Source organism: Thunnus thynnus, chromosome 8, assembly GCF_963924715.1.
Source record: "Thunnus thynnus chromosome 8, fThuThy2.1, whole genome shotgun sequence".
Taxonomy (NCBI): Eukaryota; Metazoa; Chordata; class Actinopteri; order Scombriformes; family Scombridae; genus Thunnus; species Thunnus thynnus.
The window spans coordinates 32626523-32652583 of NC_089524.1; the positions used below are offsets into that span (position 1 = coordinate 32626523).

The following is a 26061-nucleotide window of genomic DNA, read 5'->3' on the forward strand; positions in this document are numbered from 1 at the left end:
CCAGGAAGCCAGTCCAGAGATGAAGGCAAGATGACTTAGCATAGTAGCATAGACAATCTGAAAAAGAGGGAGTGGGCCGAGGCAGCTTATATACTGGCTTGATTGCAGATGATGAGCAGGTGGGAGCGCCAGGTGAAAGTGGTTGAACTAATGAGGGGTGTGGCAGAGCAGAGAGTGAGACTGAATGATAATGGATAATTCCCACAGCAACAGGTGAGGGGGAGAGCAGACTCTGACACATATATAGTATGATTGAATGCTGTATGGAATATGTGACTATAAAATGAATGACCTAACTGTCAGTCTGAATTAACACTACAAAATAAATAGCAAATGTCACGTAACATGATGCATGTGCTGGTGAATATGTTCACAGACGAGACATTTATTCCAGCAGAGTTTTACACTGTCTAAAACATTTCTTCACAATGGACTTCATGTGTGATGCTTTTCAACCCACAAAACTCCCAAATAAACGTATGATGTTCAAATATGTTAAGAGCAGCCAACTAAACATGTTAACCAACTGAAGATAAGAACATGCAGAACAACCTTTTATCCATTTATTGTAACATGTTTGGTGAGAAGAAAGAGTGAGTGTTACAGGGGTGGAGTGATTATATTCAGGATAAGAACCACTTCCACAAGGAACTGTTAAAATCCTATTTGCTGAAAACATCAAGTCTCACCCACGCAGACAAAAGCGGCTTAAACATGTCTGGTAATGTTTACTGAGATCTCATCTACCATGAGAGACCACCTCAGTAGAGACACACCCTGAACTTCATCATAATGTTATGAGGTCCTGTGGTTTCTTATTTGATGAACTGACTTTCCCACAAGATCATTACATTTTAATCACTTCTCACCAAATTAGAAATAAAAAGACATCATTTATACAATTAACTTGTGTGATTTCATGGGTCACACTGTGTGCTTTGTTTGCACAAGCACATGATTGTCCAAGCTTTGTACCTCAGATTAGAGCCCACATCAATGCTTCCCAGAGTTCAAGCAGCAGAAACATCTCAACATCAAGTGGTTGGAGGAGACTGCGTGAATCAGGCCTTCATGGTTGAATCGCTGCAAAGAAACCACCACTGAGGGAGACCAATGAGTTTGTTTTTAACAGGACAATGATCCAAAACACACTTCCAGGCTCTGTAAGGGCTATTTGACCAAGAAAGAGAATGATTAAGTGCTGCATCAGATGACCTGGCCTCCACAATCACTCCAACTAAACCCGATTGAGAAGGTTTGGGATGAGTTGGACCACAGAGTGAAGGAAAAGCAGCCAACAAGTACTCAGCATATGTGGGAACTCCTTCAAGGAAAAGCATTCCAGGTGATGACCACATGAAGCTGGTTGAGAGAGTGCCAGGAGTGTGCAAAGCTGTCATCAAAGGAAAAGGTAGAGTCTAAAATTTAAAACATATTTTGGTTTAACACTTTTTTATTTACTACATGATTCCATATGTGCTCTTTTATAATTTTGATTTCTTCAGTTTTGTTCTACAATGTAGAAAATAGTAAAAATAAAGAAAAACCCTAGAATTAGTAGGTGTGTCCAAACTTTTGACTGGTACTGTATGTGTAGTCTGTCTGCTTTCCAGGTCGCCGTGATGGAGGTCATGTGACTCAGGTCCTATCTGTTTGGCAGCACCTGGAAGTTCCTTGACGTTCTCCTGATCACATTCTTCATGTATGTTATAAATCTATCAATAATTTTGTCATCCTGTCTTCCATACTATAATTTTACTATCTCGTCTCTTCTGCACATACATCTATTGCATGTCTGTCTGTTCTGGGAGAGGAATCCCTCCTCTATTGGGGATCTCTCTAAGGGATTTTTGGGGGAGTTTTTCCTCACAGGAATTGAGGGTTGTATTGCTGCGCAGATTTAAAGCCCTCAGAGGCTTATTTGTGATATTACATTATACAAATAAAATTGACTTGAACCCACCTGTCAGGTTAATCACAACTGTCTTACTGTACATAGAGTAGGAGGGTAAATTCTAATTTCTAGAAATTCTTAAAACATTTTACTGTAACACTCCTTTACAGATCATAGCATCATATCATACATACTGTATACGCAGTCCTGTTCAATTCTGTCTTCTGTGGAAGTTGAAATTGCCAGTTGGGTTTTGGTTGCGCTTACATTTATTTGGTGTAATATCCCCACACAATCATTCAGTTTTCATCATATCTCACCAAATTAGAAATAAAAACACATCATCTGGGTCACCATAATTAACTTGTATAGTTTCATGGGTCACTAAACCCCACTGTCAGATTAATCATCTTATTGTATATAGGGTATTTTTGTTTAACCTTTATTTAACCAGGTACGTTAGCTGAGCAAGCTTTTTTTGTTTCGCTTCAGAGATCCAACCAGTAACCCCTGCAGTCACAGATGTAGTTCACTCAGCATCTCACCCACTATCAGTGGTAGCTTTAGTATTAGAAACAGTTGTGGGTGTTGCAGTGGTACTGCTACTCTGTTGGCAAATCCTGTCTCAAGCACTAAAAAATGCGTTATTGTGAGAATTCTTTAAAATATAATTCAACTTTTTACAACTTGAATATTACTTTCATAGGTTTGTGTCAGTATCTATAACAGCAATTTTCCTTTAGAGCTGTTTTTCAACATTTTCAACTTGCTCAGAGTGCATCCAGATAGGGTTCAGGTTGGGATGTATGATAGAATTGTCATTTAAGTTTTATAAAAACCTAAAGACTCAAGATTTATATTTTTTCTTTTTTATTGGTGCAAAACAACAGACAACAGACAGCATATAACCATGTAAGACAGGAGACAACATAACAAGTTAGAGATAACATAAAACATAACATGAAGATATAACTTTGCTGAAGTCAGCAGAGGAGTTGCATAGTAACTATGTATAAAACATGATTCTGTGTGTACATTCTGTACTGTGTCAGTGTAAAGAGAAGAAAGAGAGGGCAAAAGTAAAAAAAAAAAGAAAATTAAAAAAGTGCAAGGGAAAAAAGTAAGACATTAAAAAAAATGGGAAGGGGGGGGGGGGGTCTCTCTGGAGATGGCTGCAGTGCTTGATGCTAAAGCCAAGATTGCAGCAGTAGAGACAGCAGGCAGGGTCACTAGATAGGTTAGCTGAGATAGGTTAAGAAGGTCTCACCATTGCTATTATTTTTATTTCATTTGATTGTTTATATCAATTGTCACCCTGTTTGAAATAGTGAACAGGTAGTTTGAAGGGAACCTGTTCATTTGTAATTGACAAACTTTATTTCAGAATTGCATTGTCACATTTAAAGTAGGGCTGGGTGATTAATCGAATTTTAATTTCAATTACGATTCTTTTGTCTCGTGTTATAAATCCATTGCAGCGTGTGTCGGAGCAGCCGCAAAGCGCAGTGACAGACAGACACTCTTCCTCACAGAGCAGATGTGTCTGAATTTAACAAACAGTCAAATGTTCAGCGGTAGAAACTGACTTATTTAGATATTTTCAGGCAACTTTGTTTAGATATAAGGATGCTTGGTTCCATGTAATGATCTCTCCTTTTTTTTCTTTTTTTAAAAAAAAGTTCAATAAATGCATGATGTTTCCAAAGTCAGTGAGTAATTATGTTAAATAACTGTGATCTCAATATTGACCAAAATAATTGTGATTATGATTTTTGTCATAATTGAACAGTCCTAATTTAAAGGGGAGAGTGCAGGAATCCTGCCTCTCTCCATTAGCTGTCTTGCATTAACTGAGTCCCCCAAGCATCCCACCACCACTTGAACAAGGCCAGAGGAACAGTCTTATTGGCTTTACTGAAAAGGCCCACTTTTATTCTGACAATCAATCATTCAGTGAATTTCTCTTGTCTCTTGTACCACCACTTTGCGGTATGTGGGGGCTGTGCTCACTGTGGTGGCAGAAGAAGCCACCACACCACTCTGAGAACCAGTGGACATGTTGTCCTGGCTATGGAGGACTCTTTTAGAGCCAAGGACATTGCTCATCTGGGACAGACCTCCTGCCTCGTGGACCAGCTGCCCTCCACTGCTTGTTTGCCCTCCGACCACCAGCACTCTCTGAGATCCTGAAAGCCCTCCTGACTGTAGAGTGCCCCCTTGCACAAGGCGGGTTTGGCTACCCGAAAGCACTTGCATTGATCCTGCTGGGACCTTGCCCTCTACGACCATCATGGTCTGTGAGCCAGAAAGGTTGCCAGCGTGGATCAGGTTGGCACCACCACCTTGGACCCCACTCCTCTCAACCAGCACCATGCCAGGGCCCTGGCCTTGTCCACTGGACATCACTGTCTGCCCCTGAACTACCATGCCTTGGGCAGGTCCAGTCTGGGTGCCATTAACAAGAACCATGCCCTGCAGGTTGGTAGCTGGTGCCTCAGCCAGCACCATGGTGTTTTGAACTTGTGGCTGGACTACGTAGTGCATCGGCTGCAGCACAGGGGTGGTGGTGTAGTAGACAGGCTGCTGTTGCTGTAGAAGGAGCATCTGGCCTTGATTTGCCATCCCTTGCTTCACTGTGGTCATTCCTTCTCTCGATGTGGCCGTGCTTTCCTCCACCATCTTAGCACACTCAGATGTCTCCGTGACCACAGTCTGCTCTGTTCTGGGGACAGTCGGCTGCAGCTTGGATGGGGGGGTCAGCTGTTGGGCAGTCGTCAAACTTGATACTGAGGTTTGAGTTTTGATGGAGGCACTGGGCAGAGGAGTGAGCATTTGTTTGACTTCAGTTGGGATCTTTTTGCCCCCACACACCTCTGCCAGGGTCTTGAACTTTGGCCCGAGGTCATCAAGGAACTGCAGGTCGTTGTCAGACTCCAGGAGGCTGCAGCATCCCACTGAACCAACAGAGGATCCCTGGCCCTCAAATTCATACACCAACAGACCATCCTTCACTCCAAGGTTCTCGTTTCCATTGGATGCCTTCTGTTGAAAAAAAAAAAAACCCGAAATCATCACAAAGTTTACCTGTTTTTGATAGTGAGCATTTTAGGGCATTCATGATGCAAATCATATTTTAATTTGATGAATGTAGTAGTATTGTAGTGTAAAACAATAGTGGTACCCAAGTACATGTTCTTCAAAGCTTCCAAGTTTGTGTTCATAAGCTGTTTTTGTGTCCATTAACAAACAGCGAGTTAGTTAACTTAAAGGGCTCTTTAAAATAGGTTCTAAGGAGGTAGGGGTAAACTTAACTTGTGCTTTTTCTGACATCAGATCAGATTATGATTCCTTTTTATTTTTTGGTGAACTGTTGCTGCATGGAAATTTCCTGTTAAGCCTTTCCAGCTGGTCATCTCATTCCTTACCTGAGTGTAGTACTGTCCCAGGAAGTGGTCTGGCAGAGACATGCCATCATAGATTCCCCCACCTCCTCCTCCTGCGTCTCTGCTCACAAACCCAGAGTAGTCACTTGTGATCCGATAGTCGCGTATTTGCTCAAAACGGTCAAAGTCGATCACGTCAATGGAAGTGTGGTGGGGTGTTGCTGGAACTTTTATAGGTATGCCCCCCACGGGTTTCAAAGGAACCTCATCCAGCTTTATTGGCAAGTTCATTAGTGGCACTGCCTATGATAGGCCAAGAATCCAAATGTTAGAACAAAGCAATTAGTGGGCAAACACAGACATGGCAATTTTTGTGGTATTTTTGCCAGTCATCACTTCTCATTTTGCTGGACCTGTTTCCAGTCTTTATGCTAAATATATATATATATATGTATATATGTATATATATATATATACACACACACACACACACACACACATATATATATATATATATATATGTATGTGCATACACAGCAGCAAGCGACCGGTATATTTGCCACGATTCCAATATTTTTGTCCTTGACACTGAAGCTCGTGTAAAAGGTAAATGATGTTGGTCTTACTGTGTTCTCTCCCTGGCCCTCAGTGTGGTAGTTAATGAGGTGTGATTTGGCGTCAAAAGGCATCTGAGTAAAGCCCCCTGGCAGACCCGCAGACGCCCCACATTGGCAAAAAAGCAGCAACAGAGGAATGACTGTAAAAAGAACAACAAAGTTTTAGTCTAACTTTTTGGCACAGCAGTGGTCCCCTGTGGTCCTCCAAAAAGTGCAGGTTTTTACAACACTATTTGTGGCTAGAACCACTCATAAAGCCAACAATAAAGGTAAAGCTTCTCAAAATCTTTCTGTAACAAAAAGTTTACTGTTTAGAGACTGTTATCTGATTAAAGTTCCTAACTTAACTAGTGGTAGCGGGTTGATTATGGTGTAAGATTAGTAACTGCCATGTTAGTTGGGTCTCGTCTTAGTGATTTACTGTAGGGTAGCAGTTATTGTAGCTTTTGCATTGGTACACAGAAACTGATATGTGTAAGTTGAGTGCTAGAAATCTAGATGGTCTAGCTATTAGGTGAGAGATGGTGAAGTTTAGGGATGGGTCTAGTTATGTTAAAGTCTGGGTAAGAATCTGGAAGGACAGTTAGGATCTTCAGTCATTACTAAAAATTCTGAATGGTGGTGGTGTTAAAGACATTAAAGAATGTAGAGGGAGTATTGTTTTATTCTGTGAAATTTGATGATTTGGTCACACATTTGCCTTTTACTATTTTACTACTATTCCTTTAGCTTTTAGTGTTAGCGTTGAGTCCTTAATATAATAACACATATATAATGTATTTCCATTTTCCAAGCATATCTACAATTTTTCATATATCAGTCCACCTAATACCCACTTGTTTACTCTCCACACGACACTACAAACTATTTATGGAACTGTGTTTGGTGTGTAATAGTCTCCAAATGTCTTTACATTCATTAGGTAACATCCTATGTTTTTAGGATATTTATACAGTTTATATTTAAGAAACAGTCAAAACTGACAAACTGTCTTGATCATTTGACGCTTCACATCATACTTACGTAGTAACAACAGGAGGCCCAGTAGTAGGAGTCCGATGCCTGCAGGTCCTAACTCTGCTTCTTTGCTGATTATACCGTTGGCGCCTCGTTTTCCACACACCACTCCGTCCTCACAGGTACAGACCTGGACCTTCACTTTTTGTGGTTCTGGACAGGCCTTTCCCTGCCCGTCCTTCACCAGAAATTCCACCTCATAGAAACCAGGCCACACGGACCCCTGGGACCTCAAGACAGCTGCAGTGTCTGCAGCAACAAGAGAAACATGAAAAGTGTAGTAGATCAATATTCTTTAATCTAAACTTAAAAATAAAGACTCATGGTTAAATCTAGCTTTTCACATTCTAGTTTGAAAAAAAGAGGTTCTGGACATTCTGGTTGTGCACTAGTCTGAAATGCATACCAGGCGTCCCAGTGAAAACAAGTTCAGTGCTAGTTTAAGGTCATAACATTTTATTTTCTTTGTATCAACTGTATCAATGTAAAAAAAATTTTTTTTACATTGACAACCACTAGCTGTTACATAAAATCAATCAAATCTGTATCAGACACCCAATTCATGTCACTATAGAGCCATTTCTAACTTGAGATCTATTTTTATATCTTTATAGGTATCTTCCATATCTTTTAAATAATTTACAGTATTTTCCTCACCATTAAGATGCTCCACATGCCATTTGCCCTCAGTGCCCTCTGGTATGATGTCAAAGTGGAAAGGAGGTCCATTAGGGAATGCATCCTCATCCTTAGCGTTGACAATAACAGCATCAACTGTTGTGCACACGGTCTGGATGTTACTGGTAAGGGTGGGGCAGTGATCATTAAAATCTTGCACTTGGATGGCTACAGTGCCGGTGGCTGTTTTAGCAGGCATGTCTGGGATGGAAAAAATAGAAATATGGACGGATCATTCAGCATTTCTCTCATTTTTACTTCCACTTTTCAGAGACAAGTTCAGGCACAAACACTTCACTCCCCCTGCTGCTACAATTATACACAACAGTTTGCCTCTGCTTGTGGTGGGGCCTAATGGTGTGTACAGATTGAACAAAGGGGGAATATTCTCCTTTCTTTATTCTTTATTGTCCTTATTTTAATTGTGTGATCGATTTGACTGTTGGACTGCAGTCTGTCTGTGCAGTCTGAGTTTATTCACAAGAAATAGCCAGTGTTCTGACTGTAGGCCTACAGATGTTAGTTCTAGCCAGCTGGAAATGTGCAACAACTCAGCGTAATATTTACCTCATTTTGTGCTGCTTTTCACTAAGAAGACCACTCTGAAATGTATATCTGGAGCTGAAACAGATTTTTAGAGCAACAGTGTACCTTCTGTAATGCAGAGTACTTCAGCAAAGTATGTCCCATTGACCAGGAGTGGAGATTCTCTGTCAGGCATCTTGTTCAGTTTGATCTCAGCTGTCTCTGGGTCGATGATTAGCCAGTTGCCAGGGTCTGAACTTTTGGCATACCTACAGTGGAAATAAGCTCTATTGGTTACTATTGAGTGTAGAAAATATGGTGACATTATATTTTTAACTGTAGAGGGATTCATGTCCATGTATTTGTGTATGCACTGACCTGACATTCTCAGCTGGTTCTCCAGTGTCTCCGTCTATAGCAGGGTAGTGGGCAATAACATCTTTAATGTTAATGGAGTCGCCTCCCTCTGAGATGTGAATAGCTTTGACTTTGGGGTCAAATTGCGGCCCTTCTGGCTGGTTCTTCACATTGATTTTGATTGGATAGGTTTTAAATTTGGTCCCACTTGCACCGCTGGCACCACTTGGTCCCCCTACCAAACCTATAACAGTTCCAGCATTTACTCCAGATCCATCATATGGTGGAGCCGTGTTCCTCACAACTAGTCCTAGTTCAAGGTCCTTCACATTCTCATAATCCACAGGCTGTGAAATGACACACACAAAAAACATAAATTATTACTGTAGGTTTTGCTGTTTGTGTGTATTTGTAATCAAAGGCTCACAATATTTAATAAATTGAGGACTGAAATGTAGATTGTGTTTTGTGTACATCCATAATGTTAAAGTAATGTGCTTGTTGAAAAATATGAAAAAAAGTTATTTGGGTTACAGTTTGTGTTGCTGGTATAAATGCTGATAAAACTTCTTGAAAGAGTACTCCACCATTTAGTATTGCACTCCAATACCACATTCACAATGGAAAGTAAGAAAAGGGATCAAAATCGATGCAGCAGAATTTGAGATATCCTCTTATTTATTCCATGTATTCCTCTTCCTGGTCAAAACATGGAGCATACATTACCCACAGTGCACCTCAACTCAATTCACTCAACTGTACAAATTCTGGTGTGTTACACTTGTGACAGGTAATGTAGCCTTATGCTAAAATGCAGTAAATTGAACCTGGGTTGTCTGAGTGAACGGTTGATTTGTATACCCATTCCCTTTAAATATACTCCTTATATTGTTGTTGGTCCAAAACATAGGGTCATGTCCTGGAAGTCCATAGTTCCTAGAAAAACGCATGCATCGCCCACAATATATCAGGGTGTGAATGTGGAAATGTACACTAAGAGCAGGATTTGGTAATTCCCTATGGTATGCTTGTACATCCTTTGATTGTAAACTTGTACTGTAGTTCTTTGTGTATGAAGCATGCTGACTGTATTCAAACGATGGGGAGGCCAACATGCACACATTTCTTCTAAACCTAAATGCAGAAACACTGCTGTGGTCGTACCTTGTCAAGCATAAGGATGCCCTCATTGGTCTTGGGGTCTGTTGTGATGCTGAAGTACCCAGCCTCGTTGCCTTTGACGATATCAAACACAGCATCCCAGTTGTCTGTATCCTTCAGGTCCAAGTCCTCTGCTTTGATTCTCATCACCTCCACACCCTCTGTGTTCTCCTCAATGCTGCCCTCATACTGTAAGGGAGTAAAACACATTATGAGATGACAGTAACAAGGTTCACTTGAGCAGAATTTGTTTTCAATTCACATTTGTTGATTAGCATTTCTTTGACTTTAATGTGTGATCTGTGACATGAGCATGTCAACAGTGAAATAATGCAGCTGGGAAAACTCACGTAAACCCTTTCTACTTGCACCAATATGCAGTATAAAATATTGATATACATATATGTGAGAAAGAAAACTACCGTCTCTTTTTCCAGAGTGGGAAGGTTGTCATTCACATCTCGGACATTAATGGTAACAGTGCCAGTTCCCGTGTTTCCGTCTGGCATACCATTTCGGTCTTGACCTCTCACCGTCAGAATGTACTGATCTGCTTTCTGAAATTAGAAAACATTAAAAAATCAGAAAAGAAGTGTTAACTTTGAAAAGTGAACTGTGATGAGCGTTTAGTGTAGGGGTGCATCTTGGATAAGACAGCGTAACAATTGTCCTTGCCAGCAATTATAGGATTCATAGCCTCTGAACCTGTTAATGTCTGGGGGGTCCAAAGTCCCTTAGAGGTAGAGCAGGGACTCTGAACGTTATGTTACAAATTATAAGATGGCAAATGATCAAGTCACAGAATGTACAGTACCCTTATGTACTATGTAAACTAAGTGAGGAATGCATGTTTGCACTGCTCTGCCTGACATAATACAATATTACAGGTGACAAGACATCCTATGGTATGGAGGGTATTGAACTCTCCATTTCTCATGAATGCTACATAGCCTGTAACTTTATGAGCCTGTTAACCATTAAATATTAATATCTACAATTTTTAAACCTATTTGAGTCAACAAGCCAGTGTGCAAGTAAGCATGAGCAACTGTTGTTTTAAAATTGTGGCACATAAGGTGCATTATCTTTGCAAGCCTTTATGAATCCTTTGGAGCAAACATTGTTGTCAAAGGTACAGTGACAACTAGAGTAAATGATATGCTATGGACAAACAGCAATAGTGCTGTGTAGCAGGTTTCAGAAGTAAACATTTGATAAGGAATCCAATAGGTTCCCCCTAATTATCACTTAATTAAATTATGTCCTGTTGACCCTTTTAAATGTTATTGTCAGTAGCTTGTCGACACCTTCTTCAACAATGATTTGATTGGTGACTGGATTAGCTGATATTGATGATGGAGTGCAGAATTTTACTTCTCTGCTGGACATATACTATCTGATGAAAGTTATTTTATACAAAGTCACACAGTTGACACAGTCTCATCTAACTATGTTAAAGGATGACATAAAGAAAACACTGGCCCTGTGTACGTGTTGGTGTAGTCCATACCTCTCTGTCCAGGTCAGGACGTTTGACATAGATGGTTCCATCCTTGGTCATGGAGAACATGTCATTAGGTGGATTCTGATCAACGATGGTATAGGCGATCTGAGAGTTTTCATTCCCTGGTTCATCAGCATCAGTTGCAATGACTTTCATAACTGAAGTCCCTGTAAAAACAGTATTAAATGAAACCGTCATCAAATGTAATACTTCATATAGGTCCTTCTCCCTATTGTTGCTCTGAAACAATCCAGCTCCACATGAATGCAGAGAACATGGTGTAAGTTATATGCACTTTATTTTGATCTTGGAGCCTCTCAGTAAATACAGTAAACATGTATATTAACTATATACTGACGTTGTGGTTAATTTTGTCATTCTTACTGCAAGGGGAATCAATAGACAACAATAGACAAATCAGTAGTCTTCTGGACCATGGTTTAAATGTGGATAGGATGTGGAGTGGAACCACAAAACAAAACCTCACCAAGGTTGACTAAAGCCAACCCTGTAATCTAACTTGATCAAACTCTTATAAACAAGTAAGAACAAGCTTCCTATGTGATTGTAACCCATAAACTGCTTAGTAAAAAGACATAACAAAAGAATATAATCTTGCAGATACAGAACCACAGTGTTTTGTTTTATTTATAATGAAGCCACTTAGGGTTACTTTGCTGTCACATATCAGGATAGACCTTTGTTAGAATTGTACAAAAATGCAGAAACACTAACCTACAGGGCTGAGCTCATCCACCTCCCCAGGGTTGATGACACCAAACACTGGAGAGTTGTCATTCTCATCCACAACCTTGATCCGTATGTCAATTCTTTTCTCTGCCTCCCTGCCATCGCTGAACTTAGCAACACCTGACAGCTGGAACAACAGAAGATAAAAATCCAAATATTATCTTTATCATCTGTCTTAGCAGGGTTCATTCCCTTTCAGAGTGACTTTTAAAATATATCATATACATTTACAGACATAAACAGTCTGTGACATTATGATGCCAAATATCTCTCTAATAAAAATACCAAAAAGGCAGCTTTTACTGAATCTTCTTAAAACAACAAAATAGAATAGAATGTGTTATGCATCACTCACATTGTACATATCGATGTCCTCCCTGTCAAGCACTTTGGTCACACGAATCAATCCGGTTTTAGGATCGACTACAAACACATGGAAGGGATTCTCTGATGCACCAATGCCTTCCAGGGAGTAGATAATATTTGTGTCACTTTCAAAATCTGATCGAATCTGAAACACAGAGCAGAAGAAAATGTTGCAGTGGCCCCCTCTTGTGACCGATGGTGGTTATTTTTTTACTTATGGCAGATTTGGTCCTCCAAATGTTAGTAACACACAGTACTGAAGCCTAGTGGAACTGATGTTTGTGGTTTCCTCTATTGTGGACATGTGACTTGATGTGTATGTGGGGTGGAGTGTTGTTTGCTCTCTTGTTCTGCAATCTGCATTAGTATCTATTGGAGTAGCTGCGTCTTTGACCAAATTCTTTTCATGTTTTTTGTTTGTTTCTTGTCTAATAAAGTTTGTTGTTTTTAATAAGTGTGTGTTTGGGCTGTTGCTCAGCAGAGCTTTTGCCCACAGTTTATGCTCCAGAGTTAGTGGGTAGAATTAAAGTGAATTAGAGCTCATTGACTCACCTTGGCAATATAATCCTCTTTAGTGTAGTCTTTATTTTCATGCAGACGCTTTGGTGGGATAATCCACTCTCTTTTTATTCTGTCCCCAGAGTTGGCCTTCACCACAGCTACAGCCTGGAGTTACAGTACAATAGATGTGATTACTTCACAGTAAATCATTACTTGTCAGGTTAATCTAAGCTCCAACCATGTAAAGTCAACTGCATATCACTTTAGGTTGGCATTTCTATAAATTCTAACATAGTATACAATTGTACTTGAAAGTACAAAAAATGTCATTTCAATTTCTGTGGTCTGATTTACATTTTGTCTTTTCTTTTGAAAAGTTTTTTCTCATTTTACATTATGGTTTTCACTGTCATAAACTAAATAGCCACATGAGTGAGAGGAAGCATTAGCAGATTTGTAATAACAAGCAAGGTTGAGCTTCAGTCTATGTAGCACATGTTGTGCCACAAGAATCAATTTGAGGACATTTATTATTCCTTATTTATATTTGTGATTTTTAATCAAATCATAAATCTTAATTTTGTAAATCTTTTGTGATTTTCTTGGCTGCAGACTTCCACACTCTAATACAAATATTAGTAAAGAAATGGCGAGAGTTGCAAGATGGTTTCAACTTATTAAATCTTTGAATATTGAATCTTAAGCTTTCATTAAATATGAAAATTTCATAATATTTATAGCAGAGAGCAGTAATATGTCAAGGGTTATGCTTGTGCAAGTGTCAGTAAGCGGAGAGGAACTATCACAAGTTTCTCACATGTTTTTTAGTCGTACTTGTTGATGAGAGATTGAACTTGAAAAAAAACGCATTCCTTTTTTTTCAATAGATCTAACATAAGAGTGAAGTACATGGGAATCACTTGCAATCTACAAAGTTTGATCAACATGTCTTGTTTATTGTTATAAAAATTATGATTGCACTGTGTATGTATGTTACTATTTTACATAGATCACGATGAATTGCTCCTGTTTTGTGCTGCAACTCTGCCACATCAGCAGACTCATCAGCTAAGTTTAAAGGAAGTTCAGCATTATAATTGTAAAGAGGAAGATGTAGAAATTAAAATTCGTTGGAGACAGGGTGGGACATGTCATCTGGGGGTCAGTTGGGCAAGATGGCTCCAGGCTGGGCCGTAAAGTATAACCCTGCCCCCGCCTGTAAAACAACTATCTTTTTTTTTTTTTTTTTTTTTTTACCGCAACGTAGGGTTCAGGTCATGATATCGTCTGAATTTTGAACATAAAAATAAAACAAATATTTAAAATAAAATAAAAACTTTACTGGTCCATAGTTCTCTTTGTTTGACACGTCAGGGATATTTGGTACAATTAATATATTAGGCGGGAAATTCAAATCAATACAGCTCAGTGACAGCATCGGCACCGCTGTCAGAGACACTTAGAAAATGAAACGAAAATATCAAAGCGTTGCCCAAATACGGCATAACAAAGAAAAATCTGCGGAATTTTCTGCCAAACTTAGGAAAATCACTATATTTGGAACGGTAAATCCTGTTAGACGTGAAGAAGGATGCAGTATGTTAACAGGTGGGTTCCTGCATAGTTGACAGTGTTTAGCTACTATAGAGTTATCGACCATTTTGGCAAGATGAACAGTTATTAAACAGCCTTATTGTGTGAAGTTAGTTAGCCTGTATGTTATGCTGAGTTTTTTTTCAGAATAATATAATGTTATAAGGCTTTCATATAGCCTAACCTATGGGGAATTTGTCTTTAGGCACAAAAAAGGCTATAGCCCACATACAGAGAAAAATATAGCTACTGCCACACTAGTGTCATAAATACAGGATAGGCTATTTCATAAATAAAAACACAAGTTATAATAAAAATGTTATCGGAATGTTAAAAATTCAGCTTCAGCACCAGGACAGGGAGAGCTCAGCTATGTTAATTTGTGCCTCAACCCCCCCCCCCCTCTCCATAAGCTTCATGTACCACAGAAAGCTTTTTCGGACATAAATTATGACCTTAATATTCATGTTCCTGTATCTTTCTATCCCATTGTCTTTTAGTAACTTCTTCAAATTAAAATTCATTCTTATAACACTTGGTTACCCATCTTTACCTTCCTTTTGGTAAAAGCGAACATGGCCAGTATTCCCTGAAATATCTAAGTGCACAGGTATGGAATGCCAGCCTACTTATTATTAAGACCTACCTATGATTTAATTTTCTTAAAAGAAACTGTCATTACATTTGATCCTTGATGCATAATTAATCTTGATAATAGTTTTTGAATTGCTTTTTTATTTGACTATTGTCAGCTAAGCAGTCCTGTATTACTGTTTATTTTATGTGTCCCTCCTTGATCTTTGCTTTATGTTGTTATGGTATTTTGTCGAAATCAATGTAAAAAATTACAGGTAGCATTTAAAATGACATATACACATTTAACAACTTTGATACCTCACAATGTGCACAATGTCTGGATTCAACTGTATACTATGTACAAATTATATGGATATGGATAAGGATGGAAAAGCCATGTGAAAAGGGCTCTTTGGACTGGTTGTAAGACCCTCCTTAGTTTAAATGAAAGATTCAAGATTCTCAACTCATAAAGCTGTTTTCAGTTATTTTGAATTGAGCTATACCCAGTTTGAAGTTGGTGGAACTGTGGTCATGAAATGTCATATATTCAAAAGCCCTAACAAGAATAAAACAAAAAGGAATAATCAAGGAGGTGCCAGTGGAGCACAGTCTGTATATGCCCAGACAGTCCTGAGAAGAGGTCTGACATTTTTGCACCCCATTCATGAACTGTACATTAAGAGATGACAGAGATGTCATTCTCCTCCTGCTGTAAATAGATCTGGCCTCCTGCAGCTCATGGAGAGTTCAGTCTGGCTGAAATTTGACCTGCCAGTTTGAAAGAGGGTGAGGCTGACCTCTTGATCACTAGGTACTGGTCGTTGCTTTTTCTTGTGTGCATTGCTACATAGTGAACAAACACATGTGTACCCACACTATGATGAAATAGTTTAAGTAGTGCTGTAAGCATGAGCTATTAGAGCTAGCTTGGCTAGCCAAAGATTGTGTTCTACAGTTGAAAATGACACTTTTATCAAACACTTGGCTGTCTTTGATCCATGCACCAGCCCTCTCAATCTGCTGTTAGTATTCTTTATAAGCAATGACTTTTACTATCAAAACCTCCCGCAGCAGAGTTCAATCCCAAGAATGGCTACATATCAAATATTTACAAGTTGTTCACGCATTACTGCATTATTACCTGTAAATTAAACCACATACCAAAACCTTGTGTATGCTTTACAGCTCCTTTTTATTGAGCTGTATTAATTTGTCTAGTGTTCATATTGAATTTTAATTGAACTACCAAAGATGGTGGCCTTGAAACCATTTTGGCTTCAGTTTGTTGACACTTTTGCCATTCCTGTGCTAAGGGGAAGCATACTTGTGGCTGATATAAGTGTTGCACCTTAACGCAGACATATAAAAATATAGTGAAGGTTGTGTGGAAAGACATGTTATAATTTCAGTCAAGTTGAACTTTATAAGTCTCCATGACCTTGAGACTTAAAGTACTGTGAATGACTCTGTTAAAGCATCTATCTGCCAGGTACTGTGTACTGTAGCTGCCTGTGTTCAGAGCAGAGGCTGACTCATCCCACCTGTCCAATAAGTTTTAACGAGCCTGATCTATTCATTCTTGGCATATGCATGACAGGATGATAGAAGAGATTTTGAGCTTCCTAAGAAAGGAGTGGCCTCACATTTGTGAGAAGTAAGGATAAAGTCTTACTCACCAAGGACAGTATGTATGGACTGTCTGAGCACAAAGACTGATCTATTTGTATTGAATATTTTTTATTTATTTATTTATCTATGTATTAGTTTATTTGTCAGAGATGATGAAAAAACATTGTTACAGGTTACAATAATGTGATATAGATGTGTTGCATATAGGATTTCTAGACAAGGCTTTTCTACTTAAAAATGGTCATAACATATCATCATTACCAAAAGTACATTAGTTAAATTAAGCACATAATAAATAGTGACATTCTCATACATGTGATATGATCATACAAAAATGACAATATTTACATCACGTAACAATCAATTTACATGTGTTGTGTAAGTATATGTAGGCATGTGCCTGTGTTCCCAAATTCATGGAAATATGTGCATATTCATATATATATTTTCAAGTCATTATCTGTAAGATCATTTCTATCCTTTCCCTCACTCGGATAATTATTAAGTAATAAATTATTTCATGTTGTTCTAAATGTGAAAATCCAAAACTAAATCAAAGGACATGAAACTACTGTGATTTGTTTGTTCTGGTTTAAAAGCATCCACAGAATTCTCAATGAAATTAATTATGAATTGTACATGATATTTCTTTTCAAAATCTAGATGAAACATTCTTGCAAAAGAACAAATAATAACAGAGATGGATGTATGATGAATTTAGGATCTATTTATGATCTATAGAGTCAGCATTTTGTGCTTGAGGCTTGTTCCTAATACAAGTAAAGTTTCCTTTAAAGTTTTTAATTATTTCTGCCAAGTAATATATTACTGGTGCTCCTCGCATAACCTTTTTTTCAAGGTATTAAGTTACTGATTTCTTTTTTTTTTTTTAATGATTTTAAGAGGTTTTAGACATCTAAGAGATCACAACATATAATCAACTTTTATAATGTACTTTTAATGATCCATTATAAATACACAGGCCGTTTAATAATTCGAATAAGAACGCTGTTTAATACAAAGCAAATGTAAACAAGCATAAAGAAGCTGTGTAGCCTACAGTATATTAGAAGAGGAATTAAATTATGTGAAATTATATTCCATCTGTCACGTAAAAATGGTCACATAAAACAAAACTTTAATAATCATAATAAGGATTTTTACGAAGTACACTAACTCATATAAACAAAAAAATAAGATAAAAAGTTGTTGGATGAGAAATGAAATGTCATGTCTCTCTAACTAAAGACAGCTCAACACACATCAGTGTTGCCATGACAGTCAGATATTTGTTAGAGTCAACATGAATGAGATCGTTATAACTTGCGGCGGTAAACAATGTCATGTATGAAGAATATGTTTTGGACAGTAGCTGGTCTATTAAATCTTTTACTTCTGATTCTGAAATGTTTGGCTGTAGAAACATAGGCTACCGCAGCCTCTGCTAGCAGGTGGATGAGCGGGCCGCCCTCTGTGCTCTAAGCAAGTGTCTATGTTTTATATGCCTATTTCGAACCATAAACACTATTTAAAAACAGTATAACAGTCATTCATAGCAGTTTGGTAGCCTATCAATATTGGGTGGCTGACTAAATATTATTACTTTAATATTCAGATTCCGTCAGTGGAAAAAGTCAAGTCAATTTTATATAGCCTAGCGATAACAGAAGTTATCTCAGGGCACTTTTCACATAGAGCAAGTCTACACTGTACTCTTTAATTTACAGAGACCCAACATTCCTCCATCAGCAAGCACTTGGCAAGGAAAAACAAGGAAAAACAGCTGTTACAAGAAACAGGAACCTGTTTCCGTACTCACCGCACACAGCAGCAACGACACAAACACGGGTGAAGAAACCCGAATCATGACTGAAAAAAAGTCCCGGTATCCGTATCAAGTAAACCAATAGAGTCCCAATGAAGCCAAGAAGAGTTCCTGACTGATTCTGAGCTGATGGAGCTCAGGAGGAGACTTTAAAAAGAGGAGTGCCTCCTCACACACACTCACACAACCTCCGGGCAGAGACCAGAGAGGGGGGAGTAATTACTGCGAGCTTTCATCTACCACTATGACCTATGTATGAGAGTATATCCCTGAGAAACAAGAACCGACGTCACGATTGATTAGTTTAGTCTAGTTAGCTACATAGGTATAACATGTTTTAGAAATATCATAAAGGACTTGTGCCAGGACATTTTTGTCGTCTTACTATGAATTAGATGAGATATAATGAGGTCTCACAGCGGACATTTTGACTAAAAGAAGCCTGTAACACATAACACTAACAACAATTGTAATGGCTTCTTCACTTAATCCCGGTGGCTACATGCCAGTTAGTCAGACCGCAGCCTACAAATACCTTACCTGAGGCCCGCTCCCTGAATGAATCCACATACTGGTAATTAGTTGTACCTGATTAATACATAAACTTCCACTAAGTCAGAGGTGGCTCTGTCTACTGAGCTATTTAATGGGTGTATCTTTTTACATCTTTTTCATCTCTTATTCTCCTTTCATCCAGTCTCTGTTTTATTGCGGTGTACTGATACACCCTTATCACATCATAGCAATTTCTGCTCTCTCGTGTTATGCTACTGTATGTCTGTTAAGTGCACATTATTGAGTGCGAACCCTTTTAACCCTCCTTTTGTTTTCAAGTTCCTCGTGCAAAGCATTGGGTATGTGCAAAATCTCCTGTCATTATACAGGACCAGATGTAGAGATGAGTTTCTACCAAACAGTATCAAGCCAGTAGCCTATATGCTCAGGTGCCAGGCATTGCTCAAGTTGTTTAAAAGCAGAAAACAATGGATTAATCACTGGACTGGTCAAGGCCACCATCTATTTCTCTTGTTGTGGAGTGAGTCATCAACCAGACATAATAAAGGTGGAAGTTCTTGTTGGTGTGGTTGTTGCTGTTTTTGTGGTACAGTATGCAGTTTACAAGTGTGACGGTAAAACTTGAAGCCTGTGGTACACATACACTGAGATTGTACTTAACAGTGAAGTAGGAAACATTCTGGTGTTCAGCGGTTAAACATTTTAAGCAAAAAATATCTGGAGAGGGAAGAGGTGTTATTTCAAGAGTATTTTAACAAGGTACTTGTTCTGTGGGCAAAATCCAGCCCTCCAGCAAAAGATTTGGGCACCTGATGAAAGCTGACATTTCCTCACATGAGGAGAGGCATTAAAACCACGGTTGCACCTTGCTAACAGAATAGTGCATGCTGCAGAAATTAAGTCTAATAAACCTACCAGAAATGACATTTCAATTTGTGAATACTGCTTTAATTCCACAATTTTAGCCTGTTGGACCATGACAGATTTGTTCTTCAAAACACAGTCTAGCAGAAATGGTGTGTTGATGCAATTTTTCTCTAAGGCAACAATCCTTGTGGCTTGAGAATGTTCCAACAGGCCAACCACATTAGAGAGTCCTGCTGGGATGGTCTTCAGGGTCCCCACTGAGTTAGCAGTGTCTGCTCTGGTCTTATATCAGAGTGGGATTTTCATCATCCACTACTTGTCCACCACTGAAGTGGTGTAGAGAGTTAAAACTGAGGTACTGTGTGTGTGAGTGGGTTTCCTGTGGTTTCTATGCTCAATCTTTACATGAATGCAGGTAATGCAGAAACACTAGCCTACCCTCCTTTTCCTGCTCACAGATGAATCTGATGTGTGGGTTTATACTGTTGATTTGTTGGGTGAAGCTGCTGATGTCAGAGATGTGCAGTATTGTGTCCATGAACCTTTACCAGGTTGGAAACATGAGAGGCTAAAAAGGCAGAGAGACAGAAATGTCTTATAATGTCATCACAAGCAGAAGCTTCTTAGCCTCGTCTTTGAGTAAGTTGTATGTGGTGCCCAGTAAAGTATTAGCCTGCTTTGTTACACTTTGCAGTAATGTGATTACTTTTTTCAGTAGTTTGAGGGATTACAATTTGAAATTCAGTAATTACATTACAGTTACTAATCCTAGTAAAGCTCTGTTACTTTGACAGTTTGCAGGTGGACTTGTTTGCTGTCTTACCAGTAGTTTACAGGAGGGTTGATATCAGTTTGGTTTCTGTGTTCAGTGGACAGACTGGTCCACTACATGCTAGCTTGGTGCAGGGGCTGGATGTGTGGGGACGCAGTTAGACGCTACCAAAAGAGGAGAATTGTGATTCCAGGTAACTCCAAAGTTGTCTTATTTACATGTTGTGTCTACTTTGCTGGCTTGCTAACGTTAGCCATAAATAAGGCTACATTCAGGAGTCATGGGTTTAATCAGACTTGGAGGGTGTGTGAACAATGCAGCATCACTGAGGGGATGGGACTTCATGCAGTAACTTGCACAGCACTGGTGGTACCATGCCAAAATCTGTCCTAGATCTCCAGATAGTCCAGATAGTCTCTTTTTTTTCCTCCTTTGTCAAAATATCTGCCATGAAAAATGGTCTGTAGGAACACTGACAACAATCTTTTGCTAGATGTATTTTTCTCCTCCTTGTCCTCGGTATATTGAGGGTTCTGTCATTCTCAAAGATATGACAAGTTGATACTATCTAACTGTTATCATCAGCACAAAAACACACCCCTCTTGTTTGTTTGGTTGCTATATCAACCATTCAGGTGTTAGATGTTAAATAGCTCATATGAAATATATATATATATATCGGAAAAAAGTTAGTTTCCATGACCATATGTAACGTTTTGGTTTCGAATCAGATTGATTACCATTATATGTAGATTGAAGGTGATATAATATGGTGCCAATGGGAATCGAAAAGGAAAGAAATTCTGTGTATTATTAAGAGGTGGTTTTTGCTTGGCAACAAATGAAACAAGTCTAAGGGATGTGTATGTGTGCAAGCAAGTTGTGTGGCAGTGATTGACATCCAAAGGCAGGTATTGACAGGGCATGATGTTTTTCCAGTCACAGGTGTGTCTTTGTGAGTCATGGAGCATGTAAATTAAAATGTTTGTAATGCCAGAGACTGTCTAAGGACTGTTGGTGCCATTCCCCTTTGCTCCATCAGATTCCTGGCAGTGTGTGATGCACACAGAGCAAAAACACCTCCAAAGAATTTTTATCTCGGTTGTGCAATTTATCAAATGTTGGAAACTGACAGACTTTTTGAGGTTCTCCATGATTTGTCTTTTTGACAACAGCTTCTTATCTGTAGTTCAACACAATAATGTGAGGTACATAAAAGTATCCAAAAACAAGCCAACTAATGCAAAAACTACTGTTCTTAGTTTACATACAAGTTGGGAAAAAGAGGAAAAGTGCACAAAAATGAAAGGGAAGAGAAAGAGAGATATTATCAGTGCTCTAAGCACAACAATAATATCAGACAACGTTTGAACTGATGTCAACTGAAACCAGGTAACTCAAACATTAGTACATTTATCCAACAGGGACAAAAAGACCACAACATTTCCATTCTCTGTGAACAGGTATAAATCTGCTAACAGCAGCTGAGACAAAGATGAGACATTATAATGAAAACCAATGGAGAAAGCAAGCATGCACTTTTTTTATCAGTGTCCTTGTTGATCTGTGTCACAATACATACATTATGAGTTGACCTGTGATTCTTGGGCAATCAATCTGAACCCATACTGTACTTTTATTCAGTACATATTAATGGAATGCTTGAACTAAATCCAATGATTGATGATGATTAAGGCTTATTACAACTTATATATATATATATATAAATATATATATATATATATATATATATATATATATATATATATATAAAGCCATTAGGTAAAAGTTATGAACTCTTGATAAACAGTTATCAGTTACCGGTTAGTAATCTGTGTTGCTGACAACCTGTTGCTGTTCTGTGATCTAAAAGACAAAAATGATCACAACATTAACAACAAAAATGAAGGAAACAGCTGCTAACCTCCTGCATCTGATTTTGAAAATGAAGAGTTCTCACAACATGAAACAATAATAATAAATAATCAGTAACTTATAATATTCTTTATGCTGTCACATACTTTTCTTGAAGATAGATAGAATAATGGAGTATGATGAGTGAATAACACTGCAGCTTGCAGCTCGCTCTAACCATTAACCAGCTGAACATAATGGTGGGTAAAAAGTTGAAACATTGTCTCTCTCAACCCTGCTGATAACAGGGTTGATTCTATTCAGTGTGCTCAGGGTGAAAACCGGTTTTACAAGAAACTGTCTACTGCTTACCTAACCACCAGCGGCACACACATGCACACTCACACACACACAAACACATACACACACACACACACACACAGAAAGAAAGAATAAGCAGCTTATATACGTTATGTAATGTTTATTAAGCAACTCACCTACCTTGAGAAACAACAATCTCAGCAGATACACACCCCGGATATCACGCTAATGTATCAGCCATATGGTTTCTTCTCAAGAATCTTTTAGACATGGTAACACTTTACTTTAAGCAGCCTATTAAGCAGTATATCAACCCTTAATGAATGGTTAACAACATACTAAAATAGGAAAAATCTATAAATAGTATTATTTTTAAATAAATAAATAATAAATAAATACAACTTAACTTTATTAAATGGCCAATCATGAACTTGATACACCAAGTATGGTTGCTTTGTAGACGGGATTATAGTTGTTATGTCAATAAACCCTAAACTCTAACAAAATGTATTTATCAATGATTTCAACAATATTATAGTGTGTCATTATAATGTGTTATAAACCATTTACGAAACCTTTATGTACTGTTTATAAAGGCTACATAGGAGCAGTTAAATTAATTGCTATGTACGTTTGTGCCATTCTTTGTATACTTAAAAAATAATCATTTACAGTTTCTGACAGTCCCACATACAATAAAAATGTATGCCACTTTCTTCATTACACTTAATACAGTAACTTTTAGGAAATAAATGACATTATTTACAGTTATACTATACAGTTACTATTTATATAACCAATGGACTCAGGACTCGCTTAGGGGGCAGTAAATCAAGCTGTAAATACAAAATTGATGTGTTATCACCTTGGAATATTCACTCTCCTTTTAGCTCTGATCTCATCTACTCCTGAGGGAAATATCTGGCTCTTTAGCTACTAAATGCTCCACTATGTTCACCAGCTAGTCTCTAACTGTGTCTGTCTGCTGTTTGGTGCTGGGCAGGTAGTGTACAGTGGGTTTATCAGAGCTTTTACCTGAGGTAAAAGGTGTGGGCCAACCAAACCAAAACAATGAGCTGAAAGATGCTAAAAACTCTGTAGAACTGAGGGGAACTGCAGAGCTGGTGATAATTCTCCATGATTCATCACTATCAGCAACTTGAAGTTCCTGTCTACACAGGAAGTGGGAATGGGTCATATTGTTTATGGGGACATTGGCTGTGCTTGTGATGAGCTTGTGCCTGCATTTTAGCAATAGAATACACAACGTGAAGAACTGCCATAGCTGGAGGAAACAAGAGACTTTTAAACTGACCAACATCGACTGCTATTTACACTAAGTAGATCATTTCCCCCACACAGCACTGAGATCAGCTGCTCATGTTACTGTGTCTGTGTGATGACTGGTCAGACAGTGTTTACATTTGTGTATATAACAATATGATATCATAACAAAAATGGTCTGAGATTACCTGTTTGGGTGAAGAGTTTGAATTCATGTTGATAAATCAGCTTCCAGCTGAAAATCAGCTGGTTTAGTGATTGATTTTCTGAAGAATATAAAAAATATTAATAACTTAATAACTTGCATCATCAGACTGATAAGTTAAACATCAGAGCTCTTCTAGTTTTTCACCATAGAAACATGGAGCTGCTGCTGCAACACAAAGTAAGACGCTGCTAACTGTAAGCTAGATGTGGTGGTGTCAGGTCACATCACCTCCTAAAAAATGTGGATGTGTGTTCCCAGCTTTGAGAAATGTGTAGTAAGCTTATGAACTGATGACTTTGATGTGTTTTTACTGTAGCCAGCAACAACAACCAGAAGATAGGAGACAAAACAGGAAATGGAACAAATGAGATAATGAGTTGACTGCTTACAGTTATATGGAATATTGTTTTGTTTTTTGGTATTATTTTTAAAAAATGCAAAATTTATTTTCATGTATGTTTGTAATTACAAAGTATCTTTTAACATTAAATAAACAGAGTTTAAAAAGTGTGTAGACAGGTGGAGGAATGATTCATATTGATAAGTCAGCAACTACCACCATCCACTGTTTCCTGACATGTCTGGAGGACTTTCCAAGAAGTCCTCCAGACATGTCAGGGCACAGTAAGTAAAACTAACTGTGTGTGTGGAGATAACGAGATAATTCAAGAGAGTGTGAGGGAGTTCCTCTGCTTCTTATCTGTCTGATTTTCCAGGTCATTATGGCCTTCGTCTGTTACCAGGCAGTTTCCTCCTCATTCCTCCTTTCTCTCTGTTCAGCCTGCGTCCATACCTCTTCTTCTCCCTGGCTTTCACCTGACTGAAACATGATCCTTTTGTAATGGTGAACCTGTGGCACTGTAATGTGAGAGCTCAGGTCAGTTGCTGAAACAAAGAGCACATTGTGCAGAGAATACAGGAGAGCTTTTAAACACGCTTTTTGAATCATTTTCACCAGCATTACGGATGGAAGAAAATGTGAATTAGAGTATAAAGTAGTGATTATTTAAGGGCCTTATACGGGTACCTATCTGTAAACAGATCAGTCTGAATAGGAAACATTCTGACTGTTTGGGGAAAGAAGCAGCCTTCAGTAGCTGGTGGTGTAATTAGTTAGACATATTCCATACAGCAAATTATTTTTTTTATCCTAAAAAATTGTCCTACTTGTCTTATTATGTGAGCAACGTACAAGGCTGTCAGAACTGAAGTTGGAGGGAACTCAGAGTTGAACATGCTGTTCTACAAGTGTTGCAGCATCTCTTTACGTCACATGTGGGAAAGTTTCGACAGTAGCTTCACTGGGTGTTGCCTCTTATTTGTGACTGACGATTCAATGAGAAAGCTACACAGACTTCAGGAATGTTTCGTTCCACTCAGATAGGCATGTGAGGGCTGGATTGCTCACTATAAAAAATGATGTCAAGGCTCAATGCAAAACAAACGCACCACATGGGTGCGGAAGTTGGCGATGGGCCATAAATTTAGCAGTTTAGACCACTCCTCCTCCACTTTCCTTTTTTCAAGGGAGACAGAGAGCAGTAAAGTGTCACTAACCCAAATGATCTGTTCACCTACTACTGTCTCCCTACCAGAACCCACCTGCTTGATCTCACCTACATATTCCACTGAAGTAAATCATTCAACATAAGAATTAGGGTCATGGTTGAGGTTACAGACAACTCAAGTGAAAGAGGCAGGAACTCCTCATGGAAGTGCTGAGTTGATCCTGAGAGTGTAACGCTCAAGTATGGGCAAGTTGTGTCTCACACGATTATTAGTGCGATCCCTGCAATAGTCATGAAGGTATATGCTCCATACATCAATATACCTGTATGGAGTCCCGAAACTGACAAAATG

General features: G+C 38.5%; 1 protein-coding gene across 1 annotated transcript; it reads right to left on the reverse strand.

The window, feature by feature from the left end:
- Positions 1-3543: 3543 nt before the first annotated feature.
- On the reverse strand, positions 3544-18625 carry LOC137188346 (desmoglein-2.1-like). Its single transcript, XM_067597979.1, has 14 exons — positions 18374-18625; positions 12805-12918; positions 12242-12397; positions 11872-12013; positions 11143-11303; positions 10055-10189; positions 9636-9821; positions 8493-8818; positions 8241-8383; positions 7569-7790; positions 6918-7160; positions 5904-6034; positions 5320-5580; positions 3544-4936 (listed from the first exon to the last, which is right to left on the reverse strand). The coding sequence occupies exons 1-14, from the start codon at positions 18419-18421 to the stop codon at positions 3845-3847; spliced, it is 3360 nt and encodes a 1119-aa protein (XP_067454080.1). The 5' UTR covers positions 18422-18625; the 3' UTR covers positions 3544-3844.
- Between the last annotated feature and the right edge of the window lie 7436 nt (positions 18626-26061).